This window comes from Epargyreus clarus, unplaced genomic scaffold (assembly GCF_041222505.1).
Source record: "Epargyreus clarus isolate Ecla_fem2 unplaced genomic scaffold, WU_Ecla_fem_2.2 ptg000006l, whole genome shotgun sequence".
NCBI lineage: Eukaryota > Metazoa > Arthropoda > Insecta > Lepidoptera > Hesperiidae > Epargyreus > Epargyreus clarus.
In genome coordinates, this window is record NW_027332214.1 from 13347279 (window position 1) to 13369606 (window position 22328).

The following is a 22328-nucleotide window of genomic DNA, read 5'->3' on the forward strand; positions in this document are numbered from 1 at the left end:
TAAATCTCGCTTTTTAAACATGTTACAGACGTTTTCCCAGAGATACTTAATATGCTACAAGAAACGTTCAGAATGAGTAAGATTTATTCCTAGTTACATGTTGTCAACGTTTCTATAGCAAAGGCTAGTGAATAGTGGGTTTTGGATATTGGTTTTCCCAGTAAATGCTTATAAAAGTTACGAGTAACTTTCTAAGAAATATCTTTGAGGAGGCTTAGAAAAAGTAATATTACTGTTTGACGATAATACCTTTATGTAAGTATCTATAATATTTAAGTATAACGCCCGTTCGAAGTATGCATTTATTGATGTTTTATAAATTAATTATAATGTATGATATTACATCGACATTCTTTGTTAGTATCTTGGTTTAAATCGAAGGCCTCAACGTCTCAATTTTTTCGAAAACAATATAATTTATTAGAGCTGTTTTAAATTAATTACTGTTCTAATATAGATCAACATACAATCCTGAGAACTCTCTTCGTAATTGGCCAGGATGGGATATTAATAACTTTTCGCCGTGTAAATGAATCAATAGCTGTAGAGTCATGGATTGATGAAGATTATGAAAAAAATAAAGTAATAATTAGTTTGATGATAAATTGTCTGCCAGGTAATAATTTTTGAGCGTATGTCTTATTCTTTTGCAGCCAAAATTGCTTTCTGGATTTTAACCCGAGGTGTTGTTGGGTTCTTCTAAATTGTGAGTATGACATAGACCATAGTTTAAGCACTGGATTTTTTGTATTTATAATAATTTTCTAGATATAAATATTAAATAATGAATCATCTTTTAATTAAGTTTCCCTTCCAAGGTAAGCGAAGCCTTGAAGATAATGTGAATACAATTTATACTCAGATTGACTTCAGGCATGAACAAGAATTCAGGGCAATTCTTTCCATGGAGTGGCTTCCAAATCTGGCATCGATTGTAACAAGACAAGTGTGACTTCAACCTGTTAATTTGCAAAGCTACGTGATAGTCAGTTCGTCTAGGAATTTTATCATTGCGATATGTGTCACATAACGAAATACCAAGAATAGTTTGCGAGGCTTAACTTTCGACCATACCTACAATTTTCAGTTTTCACTCAATCATAATATATGAACTGCAAAATTTTATGTATGCTCCGAATATAAAAATAAGCGAAAAGATAGTTTTTGTTTTGTTACTTACATGGAAGTTGCAAACGAGCATGCAGATTGATGGTGTAGAGTTTTAGGTCGCTGGTTTCTAATCCGAGATATAATTTGGAACCCTTGTGCGCTAGTGACGATAGTGTAGGTGAATAAATGTATAAATACCGTAGAACTGTGCGGTGCTCCCTTCGGCGACCGATCGACCGTGATGCACACACACTCGCGACTTCCAAATAGGTCCCCAGGACCCCCGTAATAAATATAAATTATATTATACGTCCCGTGACGAAATCTGAATACCGACTGTATGTACAATGTGTGTTATGACAGAAACGTCAACCTTTTAAATTTTGAATTTACTCCTTTTATTTCTAATCAGTATCTCGACCAGTTCTAAATACTGAACATACCCCCGCCCGAGAAAGGCCAAGCCTTTATCAACCAAAATCCAAAAAAATAAAGGCTTACACCGAACATATAATAAACATAAATTACCACAAACAAGTTTGTGACAACCCTATTCCAAAGGCAGCCCACAAAACTTAACCATAGGCCGAATAAATATAACCGATGTTGTTTTCAGTTTAACTATCCGAATAATACCATCTTTCTCAGGCAGTAACTCCAAAAACCGATCTATTTTCCGATTTAAAGAAGGCAAGTTTTCTTCTTTTAATAAAACTAAATCTCCAATTTTAGGTGATCCTCCAGGTTAAGTCCTTTTACTTCTAGTTTGAAGCAAGTGAAGATATATACTACTCAGTCTTCTCCGAAATCTTTGATAAAGAGCTTGCACCAATTAACATCTCTTCAATCTATTATTTTCTTTCAGCTGTATAATTTGTCCCACAGTCGAACCGAATGACATGTGAAAGACTCCGCCGAGAAGTAAATGTAGTTAATGCTACAAGAAAGGCTTCCTTCGTCAAATCGTTGACACTTAATGTTCATTGTACAACCTTTGCACAAGAACAAAGAAAAACTCAAAAAGATATACACCATAAGGCTTTAGGATTCCTTAACCGCGAAACCCCAATAATAAAAGAAAATCTTTAAAATAAAGAAAAGCAAAATCCGTTTGAAATAGCCCGGTGGCATTCACCCTATCCGTAGGTAACGAAACCATTAAATGTGTCAATCCATTTGACCAAAAAACAAAATATTCTACAATGAAAACAATAGACCTTTCCCAATAAAAAATAATAATAGAACTAAAGCCATAAAAAATATAACTAAAATAAAACCGTAAAACCGCTAAATCAAATTAATATCTTTTTCCGAAATTTATTAACCGTACGTCGTCTATCCATGATAGAGAACCGTTTTCTCACCGATGAAAAAGAACTATTTACCGTAAACGTATCTGGTAAATATGGCGAACCTACCGCATATCGCCGTGTATCATCCCGTTGATGATTATTTTTATTATAAATTTTTTGATCCAAATGTCTCCAATCCGCAATGGCACTAGAATTGTCGTTAGTGTCCCTAATCTTATGTACAAAATTATCCGATTTTATATTCGTGAAAGTTTGGCAAACGTTAATATTCTGGGCACCTTTATCATTATTTACCGCGTATGAAAAAGGCCCGGACAATACATAACCAAAAATAGTTTGTATAGCGTGAGGCAAATTATTATTTATTTTAACAATATCCCCGAGCATAACCTCTCCTAATAAATCCGCACCGATTAAAATATCAACCTCCCGACTAAGGTAAAAATATTCATCCGCAAGAGGTAGTCCTTTGTAATGACTACAAATCTCTTGAGGTAAATTGAAAGTAGGCAACTGATTAGTTATTTTATTTAAAATAGTAGCGGTAGATACCAATAACGGTCGACGTGAAAACCGCGGTCGAAGCGTTAAATTAACCCCATTTCTACCACTATCCACTGGTATGCCACTCAGTCCCGTGACTGTAGAAGCATTCGTATTAAACCGCCTCAAACCTAATCTATTGGCACAACCCTCCGAAATAAAACTACCTTGACTACCGTTGTCCAATAACGCACGCGCTTCTTGATAGTGACCATGTTCATCCTTAATATGCACCATGGCCGTAGACAAAAGAACCGTACGATTAAACATGTTACCTTCAATCATATTAGAAGTCAACGAAGCACCACCTTGATTCGAAACCGTAATATTTGCCCTGTTAGATCCGCTAACAGATGCAGAACATGGATTATCCTCCACCCTATCCGTGACAACATTAGTAGCATGTGCCCTACTGTTACCGGTCACAGTAGGTGTCGCCGCCGACCTTGCACTGCCCGATGCTGTCTGGTAGTGAGGTAAATCCATGTGAATAAGATGATGATGCTTAGGTGACTTACACTTCAAGCAAACCCATGAAGATTGACAGTCCGCTATCTTATGAGAGTTAAAACATCTAAAACATAGTTTATTTTCTTTAATAAAGTCTTTCCTAAGACCCACCCTTAAAGATAAAAATTTATTACATTTGGAAAGATGATGTATTATTCCCTTTTTACAACATTTGCAGCCTACCTGCCTACTTTCCTGAAATGCCTCATGAGTTTTAGTAGTGCCACATGTCCGATGTGAATCACCACTTGACTCCAAAATCCTAAGTTCGTTCTCCAAAAACTTTATTAAATCCTTAAATTCCGGAAACTCCTTTCCTGTAAACCTTTCTTCAAAACCTTTTTTTAGACTATTATCTAATTTTTGAAAATTAATGTAAAATAATAAATTAGTCCACTGATCAACCGGAAAATTCATCTTTTCTAGCGCTTTCGTATTTTCTAATAATGTATTTAAAAATAATTTAATAGAACTTAAATGTTTGGTGACATGTGAAATATAAAACAAATTATAAAATAGTTTATCTGCTAACAATCTTTTATTATTATATCTATTGTTCAATAGATCCATAGCAACCGAAAAATTATCTCCCGAAATAGATAAGTGTTGCAATAAAACCTTTGGTTCTCCAGCCAATGAACCTAATAAATAATACATTTTCTCCGAATCAGATAAAGCATTATCTTCACATATCAAAGAATTAAATAAATCCATAAATGAAACAAATTCTTCTATTTTTCCCGAAAATGTAGGAATCTGTATCCGTGGTAAAACCACCCGCTTCCGCTTGTCACCATCATCCATTGACCTGAACTCCGAACCATGTTCAGTCTCCGAAGATGATATTTCCAAAAACTTCCTCTTGATATCATAATATATTCCATTATATTTTTTAAAATCGTCCGAATAATCCACATCAGAGCCTTCATCCAATTCCGATTGCAGTTCCAAAAACATCGACGTAAACTCTTCATAATTACGATCCAAATCATGATACCGTATTTTAAAATTATTTTTATCTATTTCAGATTTAGGTTCCCGCTGAGAAAGATCGTAAATAGAATCCAAATTATGAATTGCTAAATCGTATTTTAATTTATTCAACCTTTGTTTAGATTTAGGAGCCATTTCAAAAAAATGAAATAAGAAAAAAATTAAATTAAATTTAAACCGATAGAACGCTGTCACAAAATTATATGTCAACCGAATTTACAAATATGAAAGCACAAAATATTACCGAATGTAAATTATAATCCGCAATAATAAAAATCTAAACCGAAATAAAACCGACCGAAATAATAGAGTAGCCAACGACCATGCAGTCCACCTCCACCTGGTATAATGACCACACGTGCGCTGTTACTCTTGAGGACTAAGTTGGAACGCCTCGATTAAGTATATCTTACCCTTACCACACCTTTTTCAAACCAAAATACAGCAGCTCCAAACACTGCTGTAATGGCAGAAATAGATGTGGCGGTGGTGCTGCCGGAGTCGAACCACGTAGAGTTCTACCACCTTCAACCGACACAACCCGAAACAGGAGAATGCTCAATACAAGCCCGACCGAAACACTAATAATAATCCAAAAAAACGCCTAAAACCGTTGACGTTTCTTGTAGTACCCGATGTACATAAATAAAATAGTAACCGAAATAAATACGTGTATCCCTACGTAATAATTGTAGAGTACACAGTTTTTTGAATTTGTCCAGCCGCTGTAAATACTTATGATCCGGCAAAGTATTTACAAACGACGTGGACGTGTGCCGATGTCTACACTACTGTTCACCAACACACAAGAATATACTTGCGAGCACGGAAACCCGAATCCGGCTCGAAGGACCAAAATGTAGAGTTTTAGGTCGCTGGTTTCTAATCCGAGATATAATTTGGAACCCTTGTGCGCTAGAAACAATAATGTAGGTGAATAAATGTATAAATACCGTAGAACTGTGCGGTGCTCCCTTCGGCGACCGATCGACCGTGATGCACACACACTCGCGACTTCCAAATAGGTCCCCAGGACCCCCGTAATAAATATAAATTATATTATACGTCCCGTGACGAAATCTGAATACCGACTGTATGTACAATGTGTGTTATGACAGAAACGTCAACCTTTTAAATTTTGAATTTACTCCTTTTATTTCTAATCAGTATCTCGACCAGTTCTAAATACTGAACAGATGGTAAGTGGTTATTGCCAGATGATTTGAGAGTCCTATCTTATATCGGCTACAGATGCGTTCCTATTATAACTAAGTTGGAATCATTTATATGTATGTGTATATCCTTACCATACATTAATATTAATTACTAATTTGAGATTTCTGGTATAAATAAATCCTAAAGTAAGACATAGCAACGTATTGAACATCGATAAGCCTCCATCTGAAGTGACCTTTTAACATTGCGTGGGCTGAACGCCCTAAGAGATTAGTATTTACTTGAAGACAAAAATAAAATAAAGTACTGCTCGCATCTCCCCACTACAATAGGATTACAAATATCAAAGTCTTTATTTAAGCCTGTAAGATTGTCTTAGCGCGTGGTAACATACTTGCATCAAGTCATAATAGTGTGAAGCTCGGCTTAGGAGCCACTTAGAAATGTTAAGCGTCAACTTTATACTAAGGTTAGGAATATAAACATGCATTTAATTTAATTTAATTTACAAAGAGAATATTAGTTAACAATTACATGAAAATTAATATTTTATAGTAAATTGTAGTACTTAATATTTTATAGGGGGTTTGAGTAAAATTTTGCGGTGAAATATTCCATTCAACCAGATTTTGCTCGTTAATTGTATGCAAAGATACTTAAGTCTCACAAATATTTCTAATCCCTCATGATTCATCCATACAGACCCAGTTGGAATATATTCCACGGAAACTTTATGGTACCCATACATTGTAAAGACATTAATTTCTAGTAAAACACTACCTTAATATTTTTGAAGTTTTATTTTTAACTTAAGAAGGAATTGATCCGAGTATTTAAAGCGAGTAACGGAAATGTCGCTCGATTACGGCAGTTGCGTACTGAATCGACTAATAAAGTTAGCTTTGAAGAAATAATGTATACAAACAAAATTCAAAATCTTATAACATTTTATAGGATAAATATACTAAACGTTTGTAAAACACACGTAAAATATTCGTATAAAGTATCAATTTTTTATACTATGTAATAAAAAATCTAAATGAAATTTATTATTTTCTTTTTGTACAATTATCAAAGATAGTTTAAACTAATATAACTTTTTGCGTAAATCGGTTTACACCTTTTATTTATCCCAACCCTGCAATAATAGTCTTCATGTTGCGTTACTAGCGGTAACACTGTAAACGCCGAGCTGAGAACCCACTTAGAATATAGCACGCGTGAACTTTTAGTGCCCAACTGCCTACTTGCTAGAAATTTACACACATCTCAGTTTGTTTCAACGCATTTTTGTTGTAACATTTTTTCAGTTCAATATTTAAGAATAGAATATTTTCAAACTATCGAGTTCGTTCTCGATTGTTTTATCGATACTTGCTAAAAACCTAACCGCGCAAAACACTTATAGTTTCTCAGAAACTAAAATGAGAGAAGTATTTTAATAAATAGTTATACTTGACTGATTTCAAATAAGTAATTAAAATGCCTTTAAAATTAGAGCTTCAATATTATCCATTCAATATTACCAAACTCAGTATAATAGGTCTTTAATATTAAAAATTCTCGTAAATTAAATTCTAAAGTGTTAAGGGGGAGTACAAGACTCGTGATCCTGCAAGATTTAGATAGTTAATCCCGTGGTAATACGTAGGTAACTCGGTAGGTTCGTACGAGCGAATTGAGTTACGGAGAAATTTACGAGTACATACGTGTAAGTTTAAGTTCAGTTAATAATATTAAGTTTAGAACACACTGGGGTCCAAGGATCCAATTCCAAACATGTACCTTTAATTTTAAGGCCGCATTGTAACACGTGTATAACTTTGAAAATTTTCTGAATTAATTGACTATGTTTCACGAATAAACAATATCGATATAATCACGTTTTTTTTCAAAACTGTGTAGACACCTTACCAAAGTAATTAATTCTACTAATCTGCACGAACAGCATGGCGGAATATCACCTCGGTCATTCTCCGTCGCTCAAAAAAAATCTTGACACAGTCGTGGGAACATTATGGCAAAGGTTTTCTTTAAAACGAATTGATTCACAAGTTTCTTTTATATATACTTTGTTTCTTGTTCACAATCAAACCCACAGTATTATTCTCTACATCGGGTTGATTAGAGCATCATTCTTCAGGGAACCGCAATTTGATGCAGTTCTACGACAAGTATATGTAATTTCGCTTATCATCATGCATATCACAGACAAGAGTAAAAGCTTTCTGATATTCAGGCTGGATCCACTCGCGAACGATGAAGAACACAAACCAAAATAAATTGACAATATGGAGTAATTATGGATATATGTATAATCTGTCCTACATCTAAGCAAACATCTGAATTATTAAGAAAAAAATATCAAGCAGAAATAGCTCAGTAGTAGAAATTTCGTCTATTATCACAATTTTTCTAGATTGTAACATGAACCAAATGGAAGTTAGAAGTAAACTAGTGCCTGTATCCGATATCATTCGTTCGTTACGCGCAGTTAGGACTCGAGTGACTCGAATCTCCCGGGGCTATAATTTATGAATACAAATAAATAAAATGTAAGTTTCTCTTTTCAATATCAATAACAGCTTTTTACTAATTGCATAAAAACTATATATGGTACTTAAAATAAAAAACAATTATTACAATTTTTGTCTGTCTGTATGTTCTGGCTAATTTCCAAAACGGCAGGACCGATTTTTAGAGGACTTTCACTCGCAGTTAGCTGATGTTATAAGTAGTAACTTAAGCTACTTTGTTTTAAAAAATAATGAGGGTTACGAGGGTAAAATTATACCTACCAAAACTTGCGATTTCCCAAATTGCGTTTGCAAAAAAAGCAATTATTAAAAAGTTTGTTTGTCTGTCCGTCTATTTCATCCGGCTAAAATACGAAACGGTTCGAATAATTTTGACAGGAGTTTTCCTGTAAGTTAGTTGATGACTTTAGCTACTATTATTTTAGATAAAGTTTGAAGGGTTCCGTGAAAATGAATAAAAGCCTCAAAATCTCCCGAGTTAAACTCCTGACTGACACTTTAGCTTGAGTAGTTTGGACTTTGCCAATCAATCAGTTAATTTGGACAAGTCCTTATATAAATATATATTTTGTCCGAATTTGTATAGACAAAATACTTTACTGAGCCAGCCCTAGCGCAGAGCTTTCATACGGCACCGATTTCCATCAGCGCAATATATGATACGTAACGAAGTCTTATCAGAGGCGCTCTGTTTCCGAATCCCGATATCTCATCTCTGATTCAGGGAACTGAGGGCTTTCACCGTTATTAAATTAATTGGGTCACCATCGATCTGAGGATAAAAACATCCAGCGGCCTTTATAAATACTAGCCGCTCTAAGAAGTCTCTTTAATATCAAAATGGTGTCTATAAGTTATAAATGAGTAGCTATTTCCCGCATCTTCGTTCGCGATCACATATCAGGATGATAATTTTAAAACATACATGTTTTTATAATCTCTATTTATGATATAATAATTCGTGAAATATATAATGAAATGTATACGGTCGTGTAATATAGACTATTTAAAAGAAAGTGTTACATTCTACGCCTAACATTAATATAAAAAAACTATAAGTATATAAAGACCCTAACAAATTTAAGTAGAAATTATTATAAAAACAAAAAAACGACTGCTTAAAATATTGCCACGATTTAGACGAATCCAAACACCTCATTATGTTAAAGTCCGTCAAGAAGTAGAGCGTGTCAAAGAATGTGACATACATACTCATACACGTACGATACGGACGAAAAACTTTACCCTCCACAGCCGAGTAAAAATAAGAAATGGTCGGGATGTACTTCAGGATTAGGAATGAAAAATACACGACATAAGAAAGCTAATAGAGGATTATAAAAAATCCACCCAAAGTTGGACCGTACTCATTCTTTCTCCCATCGGGATTTGGTAAGAAAGTGCCTGGAGAAAGTTTTAAACCACCGGTCGACCTCCGAGAAGATTTAACGGCTATGTTTACGAGGACGTCCTGCCTCCTTGCCTTTCTAGCTTCCTAGTATATAGGGGTGGGCAAAAGTTATTCTTGTATCTCGATACGATTACTGCCGAGTATTCTTCATCCTGAAGGAGGAAATACCATCAGGTTATTAATATTTTTTCATGATAATATTAATAAAATATCCACTTCTTAAAACATTGATTGACTACGTACAACTGAAACTGACGGGCATAGTTTTCTATAAGCGAAATAATATAGCGAACATACTTGTTTTTTTAAAGGAAAAGAATTAAGGAATAGGGAATGAAACTCTATGACACACAAAAATCGATTTTTATTAAGTAATATCTTCTCTCAAGTCACTTTTTGTTTTCTATCCAGATTTTTTACGTAAGGATGTATTAGTAAGTATTACTAAAGTTATATTGCAGAACTATAATCTAACATAAATAACCCTGAACTTTCAGAGTAAAAGTACATCCTGTAAAGTCTAGCTTAAAAAAAACAATGAAAATCATTTTGACCACTTCCAATACTAACCCACACATTCAAACGAAAAAGTAACTTTACTTTAGTATTATCACTTTGATCAGATAAATACAAAAAGTATTCATAGTATGAAGTCTACTCTTATACAAATAAGAGTAGACTTCATACTATGAAAGTTATTCTATGCAGGGTTATGTCAGAGACACGTATGTAATAAGGCCACCTGCCTCACATCCATTCATCTGAGAGAACAAAGACGGTACGGGCCTTAATAGGGCGATTTCCAAGAACTGCTTTCGTACAAAGAAACGTTACAAACAATGTTCGTTTTGTGCACTATCAATAACTATACAGCTTCGACAGCAGGGAAGTTAGAAAAAAAAAAAATTTGTCGCTTGTAATGTAAAAATCAGTATCTAAAAGCACTCTCTGATGCTTCGCATCATGAGTCGTGCAATACTGAAAAGCGCTCTTAAACTTATTCTGGGGGATCATAGACACATATAAACATAAAGATACAACACTTATACTCAAAAAAGAAATCTTTAATGAGTCGAGTAGAATGCGTGTGAGACAGATAATATGATCGCTGCGCTCTCAAATGATTTTAAAGGATACTGAGGTGATTTTTATGGACTTTCTATTTATCCTACTTTTAAAGCGCTATGTGTCCTACAGTATAAAAAACTTCTTATTCCAAGAATATTAATTTATTTCAACTTCATGAACCTTATAGGAAAAGACAAGAATGCTAATTTATTACTAAATTTATACTAAAAGTATTAACTGTCACCCAAACTCATTGTAGAATAATAACTAGATGAAATTATAATCATATTCATTAAATGTATAAGTGTCAAGTTCGCAGGTTCGGTTCCGCTAAGCAAACACCATTATGGTCTTAGACACCTGGGTGTTCGCAAACTCGTCTCAGTGTGTGTATGGCACTCGATACAGTGAACCTATTACATAATATAAGTGTTGAAAGCTTCATAAGAGAGCTACTTACGAGCTAAGGCTTCAATAAGTCTGTTATGTAGTTACCTAGTTTGAGCACACGTCCAAGTGAAAATTAGCTATTCTACGGTTCCCTAGAGACAAACAGGGGAATAGTTCTCTGCGAACAGAATCCGTGTTTACTAGTTAGCTATAGTTATGTTTGACCTTTGCGTCCCGCTGAGGTATAATTAAAGGTATTTGTTGAAACAATTGTCACAAAAAATTATATGTCTGTTTATAATTTCTAAATGACTTTGAAGATGGTAGAACCCTCTGTGGTTCGACCGGCAGGACCATCGCCACACCTATTCCTGCCAAATAACAGCAGTGTTAAGCACTGATGCGTTCATAATTTGTTGCTGTATTACACTTTGTCTGAAAGGTGTAGTAAGGGAGACATACTTTTCCGAGGCATACCAGCTTAGTCCTCAGTGGTAGCAGCGCATTTGTGGCCGACCTCAAGTGGAAATCTTATCTTATCTGGGGTTAATTGCAGATGTCCGTGGGTGGCAGTAGCCATCTACCGTCAGGTGGACTGCTGGCTCGTCTCCTTTTACTATATTAAAAACAATAAAATAAAATAAAGCTTTTTTATTAATCTTAAATCGTAAACGAGCTTGCAGCCCACATCACTTAAAATGATTATCTACAATAAAGGGTAAATAGAATGGGCGGTCGACCTGAAATTGGCCTTAGATGCATTGCTATCCATTAAGACTAAGTATAACTAAGTTAAAGTTAAAAACTAAGATTAAAACTAAACACGAGGTATTTTGACTTAAATCTATCTTTAATCAGAATGCAAAATTAATGATGCCATTACCTATAAGACAGAAACTTTGTAAGGCACTTTAAACCATGAAGAAATCCATCGTACTTTCAAAAATCTTTTCAACTTACAAAAAATTGTACCGAAAATCATGAAACCCGAATTATTTTTTTACTTTTTTCTAACAGATTGGACACTAAAGCAGAGTATGGCTAAAACATGTACGATATTGTGTAAAATTTGAAAACTGCGAGCACAGTTGTTCGTAACTGTAAACTATAAATGCATGGTGAACTAGCCGTGTTTTGTAATTAAAGTTTTCATATGTACCAAAATTTTGAATGACGTTCGAACAATTAAACCAGGCAACACTTTTTTGTGCATGCTTATTTTTTTAGTCTGTTATTATTTTTTGTATAACAAAAAATGTTGTTATTGTATTAGACAACAAATCGAAATATTGTTTTAGTACTCGAAAACTAGCGATTATTATGAAAACAAAATCCAACTATTTAAAAATATAACCACTCGAGCGCAATTCAGACGAAATCAATACAAAAAATGCCTACCCTAGGAGATGCGTAAAAAAATCTATTTCACGATATTGTCAGTAATAAATATTGTAAATAAAAAGGCCCAGCTCAAGTGCTTTTTTACTTAGTGCGAAATATCTCTTGTTGTGCGAACATAAAAATACTTTTCATGTTATATCATAAATAGCATCGATTTGCTATAAACTAATAGGTCAGACGATCTCACGAGGTTTGAGTGCCGACATTCTATTTTATTTTCAAGTATCCATTATAGATCTTAACATCGCTGAACAGTTTTTAAAACTTGAAATAAGTCATTATTTACCTCAGGTAAGAATATCTCAAATATTGTAGACAATTTGTAAGTGCCGCCGTTGGCCTATACAAAGTAAATATATTTCATTTCATTCATAATTATCATTTCAAAGATAGTAGATATATCGGGAGAGTTCACTTTAATGTCCTCAAAGATATTCGTATGTAGCTACGAACACGAGTTTGCCAAATAGCTTAAACCTACTTTAGAGGCGAGACTCCTCCTGGTTTACACCTATCTTTAAACCAGGCAAGACAAATGTTCCCGATAAAATGAAATAAATAACAATTTATAATATTCATAAATGGCTCACATGACTTAGATAGCTAACACCTGTGATAACAACAGCCGACAACTTTTTTTTTTTCAGTACCAATAATTTTGTGAAATGTATTAAATGCATGCATTAAATGTGCCAAGCATGCTCCCGATTTAGAAAAGTTGAAGAATACGTTCTTAAAAAAAGTTTGTGAAATATATCAATTCGCGCTCGACCAGCGTTAAACTATAGCCCTGAGAAGAGACGCATGGGTCTCTTGCTCCAGCAGTCGGAAAGTAATGAGTTGACGACAAAATATCAAACTGGTCACGTACCAAATGGTACTACATTTCTAATGACACATTGAACGGAATTATTGGAATAAGTTGATGTCGCGATCTTGTATCACAGATCGGTGCTCGGATACGCGCTAACGGCCGCTTGATGTCCAAACTTTACCACTGAATCACTGTCAATACCATCCTAATAGCCTACAAACCTAACTTTGGTAATTGCGAATAAAAATATATTTAAACCTGTAGACACGCTTAAATGGAAATCCGATAACGTAATTTTAACAAGCATTTTTGTATAAATTTGCTTAATCTGTACTTTATAATAAAAATAAATAAAATTAAAGTCTCTGTTTTTAATGACGAAATAATACATATTTACTAAATTAATGTAAAAGTATGTTCGGTACTCTCATATTTTTTTCTGTCTATCTGTCTGTCTGTCTGTCTGTCCGTCTGATTCTAGGTCGTCTTATCTCCCAAACGGCTGCACCGATTTTGATGGGAGTTTGACTTCCATCTAGCTGCCGTAATAAGAAGTAACTTAGGCTACTTGTATTATAGGGAAAATAGTAGGGTTCCGTGAAACAAAATTAAGAACCATAAAATCTACAGAGTATTTACATTCTTAAAACCGGGTGACACCAGGGAGATCAACTTGTAAATAATGTCATGAAAAATAGCAGCTTTTGTATATGTTACTAGCTGGACATTACATTAGGTACATTAGTATTAATATTATAAATAAAATATACCCAAGATCTTAATGAAAATATATACAACATTTAGCAAAAAGATATCTTCGGTGTACTCAAATAGGTCAGATTAAATTTCTTAGGATTAAAGCTTAACCTTTAGGCTACTTAATATAATAACTTTTTCAGCTGGCTTTGTCAGGCTCTTATTTATAGTTGTCTGCCCATTATGTTAATAAATAACATGACTTGGTTTCAGTCTGTTTATTTTCAGTGACCGTTACGATTTAGTTTTCTCATTTAAAGACATCTAATTGAATTAACCCCACTTAATCTAAAGTTTAGTGCAGTTAAGAAACTCGGCCTCTCGATCTTATCTTTATTTATCAAATATTTTTAATATAAAATATAGCCTATGTTACTCGTGGATAATGTAGCTTTCGAATGGTGAAAGAATTTTTAAAATCGGTCCAGTATTTTTGAGCATATTCATTACAACCAAACAAACAAACAAACAAAGTTTTTCTCTTTATAATATTAGTATAGAAAACTTAAAATCAAATTTGCAATATTGGTTGGTAGACTATTTTGTTCCCCCAAAAGCATTACATGACGTTTGTCTAAGGCAAGCCGCAGATCATATCCTTCACCGCAACATTAGTCCTTCGCGAAACTAAAGCTATTTACGATTCAGAGTCCCAGCGTTCCCGGATGTGCTAACGAACCTATGATGTTCGAACTTCGACCTCACTTGTCCGGGTTACGCCTATAGCCTGCTACTAATCCGCCTAAGGATACCGCCATATATACCTCATGAACTATTTAATGAAATCCTACATGAAACTCAGTGTGTCACTACAAAGCTATTGTATGATCTGTTACTAGGTCGATATTTAAACGTATATTAGGATTTTGCGGAGGCGTCAATGTCACACCTAATTCTGTTATACTCGTAATATTATGTTGGCTTCTAAGTTACTGCCATTATTATTTTTTTCGACTGTATGTACGTCTCTATTGTGACAAGCCCTAGTCCAAACAACTTGAGCGAATTTAACATATGAAGTGTCGTTAAACTCGCCTAAATCGTGGGAGTAGCATAGGTTATATTATAAGCAGTCGGATTATTTTTTACAAATTCGATAGAAATCACTCAGTTTCGACTAAGAAGTCATACAGCTTAAATGTTAAATTTCCATCTTCGCAAACTTCCGCAAACTTCGCGCATAACAACGTGACTTTCTATTTGAATGATCTGAACATTAGCTTTAATTAACTCGAACAACAATAAAACATAAATCCTGGACAAACAACGTCCGCTATTAATGATTTATTTATTTATTTATTTAATTCACAAAATCCACAGCTTGTAACAATAAATTTACAATCTAAACTTATAATATAGGTCTTGAAGCCAATTACGGATTTACAATATACTTATTAAGCTAAAAAACGTCACATAGTATTCACCACATTACTTAAGAATAAAAGCATGAGATATATATATATATACATATATATATATATATATATATATATATATATATATATATATTTATATATTTCAACATATATATAAATAAACAAAGCGCTCGAGATTTTTTTTTTTAAACGTGGAAGAGTGTGTATGTGTGTATGTGAGTGAGTGAACGTGAAACAAAGTTTAATTATATAACGATATTTTAAAATAAATATAAACATGATGTTAATAAAATTATAATTATAATATAATAATATAATGTATATGTATCCAAATAAGTACCTGCTATATAAACTCTTTTGCCTTTATGGTATTACAACTATTTAAGTTTTTACATTCGTTTATAATTTGAAAAATTCTTACAAAATACGAGTACCTTGGCAACTTCACGTTTGAATGAAGCTTTACTAGAGTGAAAGATATCAGTTGTATTAAATGTTTTATTATAAACTAGTTTCTGCCCGCGGCTTCGCCCGCGTTTAAAAGAAAATATTATAACATACTAACATACATAAAACTGAAAATTCGTACCTTCAACTTTGCTAAAGATCATAACTTGATCAAATGCATAGTTTACGATTCAATTCTTACTAATATCCATTAAAATAATCGATGTTTTGGGTGCAAAAGATCGATTCACCGATTAATCGATCTTAGATCGCCCTCCCTAGTACCCGTGGGATTTCCAGGATAAAAAACATTCCTATGTCCTTTCTTGGGTCTCAGACTATCTTTGTACAAAATTTAATTAAAATCGGTTCAGTGGTTTGGGCGTGAAGAAGAGACAACCAGACAGACAGACAGACAGACAGACGGAGTTACTTTCGGATTTATAATATTAGTAAGGATTAGTAAGGATTTTGTGAAGCCTATTGACAATCGAATTTTGGGCATAGTTAGTTCTTTTATGGGCAGTAGCAAAGAGTGCCGTATGTCTCGTTCGTGTACTTGGAACACAAAAAGTTAAAATTTGTAAGGCTAATGATTTAAAACATAAAACCACAAACATTTGATGTCATGCAAATTATTTAAATAAAAAAGCGGCCAACCAAGAATAATAATATGATTGCTCTGTTTATGTGATAACCCACTATGGCTGACATCACACAAATTTGAAAAGAATACAGACGCAAATAAATTTCCTCACGTTTTCCTTCTTCGCACAAACGTAAATCACGGATGCACCGACAGCTCTCTTTTATTCGACCCAGGACCCCAGTAACCGTCTACCCTCATTTGAAACACTTAACGCGTTCCCGTGAAACTGAAATTTGAAACATTAAGTAAATACAAACACGAAATGGCACGTATCTCACGGCTTCCTGTAAAAGGTTTCCATTAAAATAAGGAAAGTCGTCAAAATAAAGTTAACTACCCTGCCAAATTAAGTTTCAGTTTTTTTTATCATTTACAAATATTAAAAGAACACACTCACTTATTTTAAGTGGTGTCGGTTTATGGTCATTTAGAATAAATGTCCTGTAAGACAAGTAATTACCTTTTTTTAAATGCGTCAAAACATTTGACTAAAGACTGAAATAGAACGACTAATAAAGTTAAATTTACTTTACCACGCCCCTCAAATAAGATCGTAATAGTGCTGAAGTATTTCTAATTGTACAGAAATAGGTACCACCGTAGATGAACGTCAAAGCTCTAAAAATCTAGGTGGTAGAGTCATCTGCTCGTCGCCACGTCTAAAGGTGACATTTGAAGGAGGTTTAACCATCTGTCGTTCGTATCCGTGGGCACCACCATGTTATTGCATCATAACAGCAGTGTTAAGCGCGGTTATGTTCCGTTTTGAAGGGTCAAAGTAGTCGCCAACGCGAATCGTCGTGTTCCAATAGGAAAGAAGTCTTTGTTCTTCTTGAAATTGATCATAGACGCATTGCTTCTAAATAATAACCGCAATACAACATAGTACAGTGTTATATTCATTTGGCTGTATTCTTACCGTAACCTATTTAAGGAGAATGTTACCTTGTTAAGCCCTGTGTGACTCTGTATAAACAAATGAGCTTAAAATTTAGTACGTACTTACATGAAATCCTGCAGCTTATTACACTAAATTATTATGCTTGTATTATTACTTATTATTTATTTACTTACCTGGTACTTACCTAGTTACCTGGAGAATAAGACACTTATTGATTTATCAGCCCTCCGAAGCACCTTGGACGCACTTGTGGACCTTCCCCAAAGGGAGAGAGGAGAAGATAGCCCACTTGGTTTTGCCTGTTGCTGACCGTAAGCGAAGTAGATGAATAACGTTACGAGAAGATGCTGCTGCCCATCTCTTATATTTAATACTTTTGTAGGCACCATAGTAAGGTTAAGAATGCAATATAATAGTTAACTGAAATCCTTTCTGTCCCACTGTTGGGCTTAAGGGGCCTACGGTTAGGGAGGGCTTTACCATACTTTACGCTACTGATTAGAGCACAATTGAATTACCCAATACACTGAGAAAAATAAAAGTAATAAATGTATGTTTATGCAAAGTAAATTATCTGGAGTTTTTCTAATAATTATAGATGTTAATAATAAAATTAATAATATTCAAACAATCAAATTATGTGACCTTTCATTGAGGTCACATAATTATGTTTATATTTAGCTAGCTACAGCACATATATTAATAAAATATAAATCTATGCTTCAACCTAATAATATTTTTCTGTACAGTCATAGATAAATCTAGGCCTTTTCTTAATTTCTTAGGAAGCATGTACAAAATGATAACTAAATCTACTTACTCGGCATGTCGAGGTCGCTAATGAACTCTTCAGTTTCAACAACCCCTTGACTCAAGGCTGCCATCGCTACGAAAACTAAGAGATGCATAAGTCCGCCTCCAGGCTTCGCCCGCGAAAAGTTCACAGGCAAACTTAGTGAAAGCTCCATATAAACACATCAACTTCGCACGGTCTCCGTATTGGCCGCAAACACATTTATCGTAGACTATTAAGTTCATTAATTAATTAAAAAATAAATAGGATACCGTGTTCTAATTTCAAATTTAAGGATACCACAACACATCTGCACTGCAAATCCAAATCAGGTTCGATTTTCAAATCAACTTAAAAATCAGTCACATAACACTAAAGGGCACATGCTTCAGTTAGTTATGTTTTCTGAACGGTTATAGCCGATCCACGAAGCGGAATGCACGTGTTTGTGAACTGTAAACAAAATCGACTTGATAAACACGTGATCGAAAGCGGACGCGGGCGTGCGTACTTCTCAGCGTCACGGGGCGCACTGATCGAAAAGCGATATGCGGGGAACGCTTCGAAAAATAAATCCAACTACCAAATTCGAAATTTGAAACCATGTCGGCTGTGGCAATAGTGTAATTTCTATTCCGCCAACAATCACGGATGAGCACCCGGCCGGGTTTCGGCGTAGCGCCGCCACTGGCCACGAAAACGATTATTAAGGACGAGAGAAAAAATACAGATTTCACAAACCGCTTTTTTGGTGCATTTAAAATATTTACGTATATTTCTTTTGTTCCATATTATAAAATAAATTTAAATAGTAACGCAATATAAATACAATATAAAACATACTTTTAAGGTAATTAAAAAACTTAACTTCGAATACAACTTCAATATAATACGCCACATTCAATGAAATTAATTATTTTGAAGCCTTAATACATTATTTAATTAAGGTATTCCTCTAGCTTTCAGATACAAGTACGTTCGTTCCCGTTTTTGTTTTACAAACGGACTTCAATTATCATACTCTCATAGACACAACTAATTCAAATAACCCTACAAAAATTATAGGGAAATATAAGTTGCCTATGGTTATTGTACGTACAATGTGTATTGTAATCATATATTTCTTCCCTTCCTTCACTTTTAGTCTAAGTCTATGACGATATTTATGTAATTCTGTATTTACAAATACAGAATTACATAAATATCATCTAAAAAACTGAAATCTGCATAAATCATTTAAATGCTTTACCTGGGGGATAAATTCAGATCCATCTGCATATGAAACTACTGTCCCCTAATTTGAAATCAGGGCTAAGAAACCTACTACCTGTATCACACTGTGCAAACATAAATTATGGTGTTTAATACTCTCGTATACATAAATATCCCGTAGACATAAAATTTAATTTAAATAGTATAAAAAATATTGGGGTATACAAAATAGGTAACTAACCTATTAATTATCACCTCCAAAACTCATTACGGTAATACAATAATTGCGTATATATTCACACGGTAATAAATTTAATTATTTATCGGGCATAACACAGAATAAAGGTAAAAATCCAACGCCATTATCTGTGCCCGTTTGTTATGAAACAAAAGCGTCTTTGTGCTCATTATTGTGTTCTGTTTTGGCTTAAAACATTACATTGAGCTGATCTACTGTTCCATATAAATAATCATGAAATTATATACAAGTACCCAATTATGGTAGAACTACTATATCTTTATTATTTTAATAAGGCTTAAGTTGCAAACGGGCTTGCAGCCCACCTGATACTTATCACAATCATTGCCACCCATTTTATAGCCAACTCCATATAAAACAACCTTAACCCGATCCCAGGTGCGTTGCCATTTCTGAGGACTATGCCATTTCTGAGCCTCATATGTAAATCAACCTACATCCTCACCCTTTCAACCAAACGCAATAACTGCTTGAAATAGATGTGGTGTTGGTACCTCTCGGCATCACCATCAACTCACCTATTTCTGCCTTATAAAAGCAATGCTAAACACAACTCCAGCCTGGTAACGACACTCAAGACGTCTTAACAGGCTTTCGGAGCAGAAACACATATTTGAAGTTTACCTTGAAATCCTGTGAGCTAGATCACATCTTACATTTTATACGAGAAGTACTATTACCGAATCACCAATAGATAATACCAAAATTACCATCTATTCAGTACTATCGTAAATTTTTTTAGACCCTTAGAGCTACTTGTAATATTTGCAATTTCCAGGAAAAGGAATATTATCTTAAAGCAACGTTAAGGCTCCATTAAGGCATCCTTTATCCAATCAAAAGACGAACATCCCATACAAACTCAAAGTTTCCTTTTAGCTTCAATGTAGTAACTGCCTGCAAACCAAAGTGCATGTACGCTATATGCTTAACTCGCAAAGCAATGAGCTCGTGGATTATACTCGTGAGCTCCAGATAATTTGAGCTCGATTTGATTGCGAGTTCTCAAGTCGGCCGCTTGTCTTGGGTAAGTTCCGCGCTCGGTCGCTCGGCTTACCCGTGATATATTGTGTTCTACACGTGGCCACTTAACTTAGCCTTGATGTATCGTTCGTGGATTATGTTCTTGGTTATTCGGCTTATTGTCCGTGCATTTATTTACTACCTTCTAGAATTTTCTGCCTTCAACATTTAACAGATTTTACTGCAAGACTTAATTATTGATTTTCGGGTTTACTGGGTTACATCTTCGTAACATAAGATTTTCGTCACGATTCAAAAATACATACTATTTTCCCATACAACATCATACATATGTATACTCGTATTACATACTTTTTATATTTTACATTCATGCTTAATAACAAAGTTAAAATTGCGATAATTCTAAAATTACAAAAAAAACAGTACTTAACTACGTAGTATGTATATTTAAATAAAAATAAAAGAGTAGGTTTGAAGTGAAACCTTTTCATATAGACACACAAATATCCTTTTAAATATAAAATGCAGAGTAATGTAGGAAATAAAAAAAAACAAAAGCCTTACAATTATATTCATCTGTTAAGTTTTGAACTCGTTTCAAAACTATTACGTCACATTTCATGAAGATGAAATTGAAAGTAAGTAATTATGAATTCGGTGCTTTAAATTTTTTAGGTCAAAGCTCAAATATAAAGCTCTGCGCACCGTCAAAGCTCTTGCGTCCCTCTTAGCTTTGCGCTTAGTCTGCACTTGGTACTGATATAGGAATTTTATACAAAATTTTACTCCACAGATTTTCATCGAATGTTGAGTTTACATAATTCAATAAGAAAGTTTTGAATGTAATTTTTTAAAATAATTAACTCTTCTACCATTCACATAAATATATATAATAATGTCTAGCAAGTTGAATTTTTACAATTTAGCGATGTCATCTATTTAATCTGGTGTAAGCTGATGTCTCCACCAAACGTTTCCAAGTATATGCAATCTATACAGTGTTGACAGAGGGAGATCTCCCGCCGGGCCGTGATGCTGAGAAAACTTCGATAGCGTGATTCAGAATACTCGTGACGCCATCTCTTGACGAGTAGAGGTAAGTCGTCACACAGTAAATATCTCAGATTTGATTTTATTTTAATCAAAAAGCTAGAGATCGTTAAGGGTTGCGCCATCACCGGTACATGTCTTATACGAGTTTTAAAGATTCGCACAAAAACTCACAAGAATATTCTAATAGCTTTTGTGATCAATCTTAAGTAGAACGACTGTCTTATTTAAATAAAATGCGATCGTAAAGGTTGCATCCAATGAACATCAAACGGACTGCATACTTGTTCGACTTTAATAAACTAAAGTATGTACCTATATTCAAAGTCTCGAATTACCTAGAACTGGAACGGAATGGAATGCACAAAAGATTCGGTAATAGTTTGGAATGCTATATTGAAATGCATCCTTTATGAATATTGATTACATTTTATACATAATATAGTCGTAGCAAGCGAGCATGCAATCCATCTGATGGCAAATTACCACTGCCCGTTATGGGCACTGACCATTGTCCATTCTAATCAACTCCAAGTGGGCTTCGAATCCTACTAAAGGCTACAATAGCGAGGCAACCACTGATGACTAAATTAGAATTCCCTGTAAAATGTTTACTGCATACGGAGTCGAACCAC

The 22328-nt window shown here is 34.2% G+C and overlaps 1 protein-coding gene across 1 annotated transcript in view; it reads right to left on the bottom strand.

Annotated features, from left to right (window-relative positions):
• Positions 1-18706, bottom strand: part of LOC140742995 (neural cell adhesion molecule 1-A) — an 84907-nt gene extending 66201 nt beyond the window's left edge. Inside the window, exon 1 of the mRNA XM_073074119.1 lies at positions 18216-18706. Coding sequence (XP_072930220.1) covers positions 18216-18363 — 148 coding nt within the window. The 5' untranslated portion in view covers positions 18364-18706. The remainder of the gene's footprint in view (positions 1-18215) is intronic.
• Positions 18707-22328: the final 3622 nt, after the last annotated feature.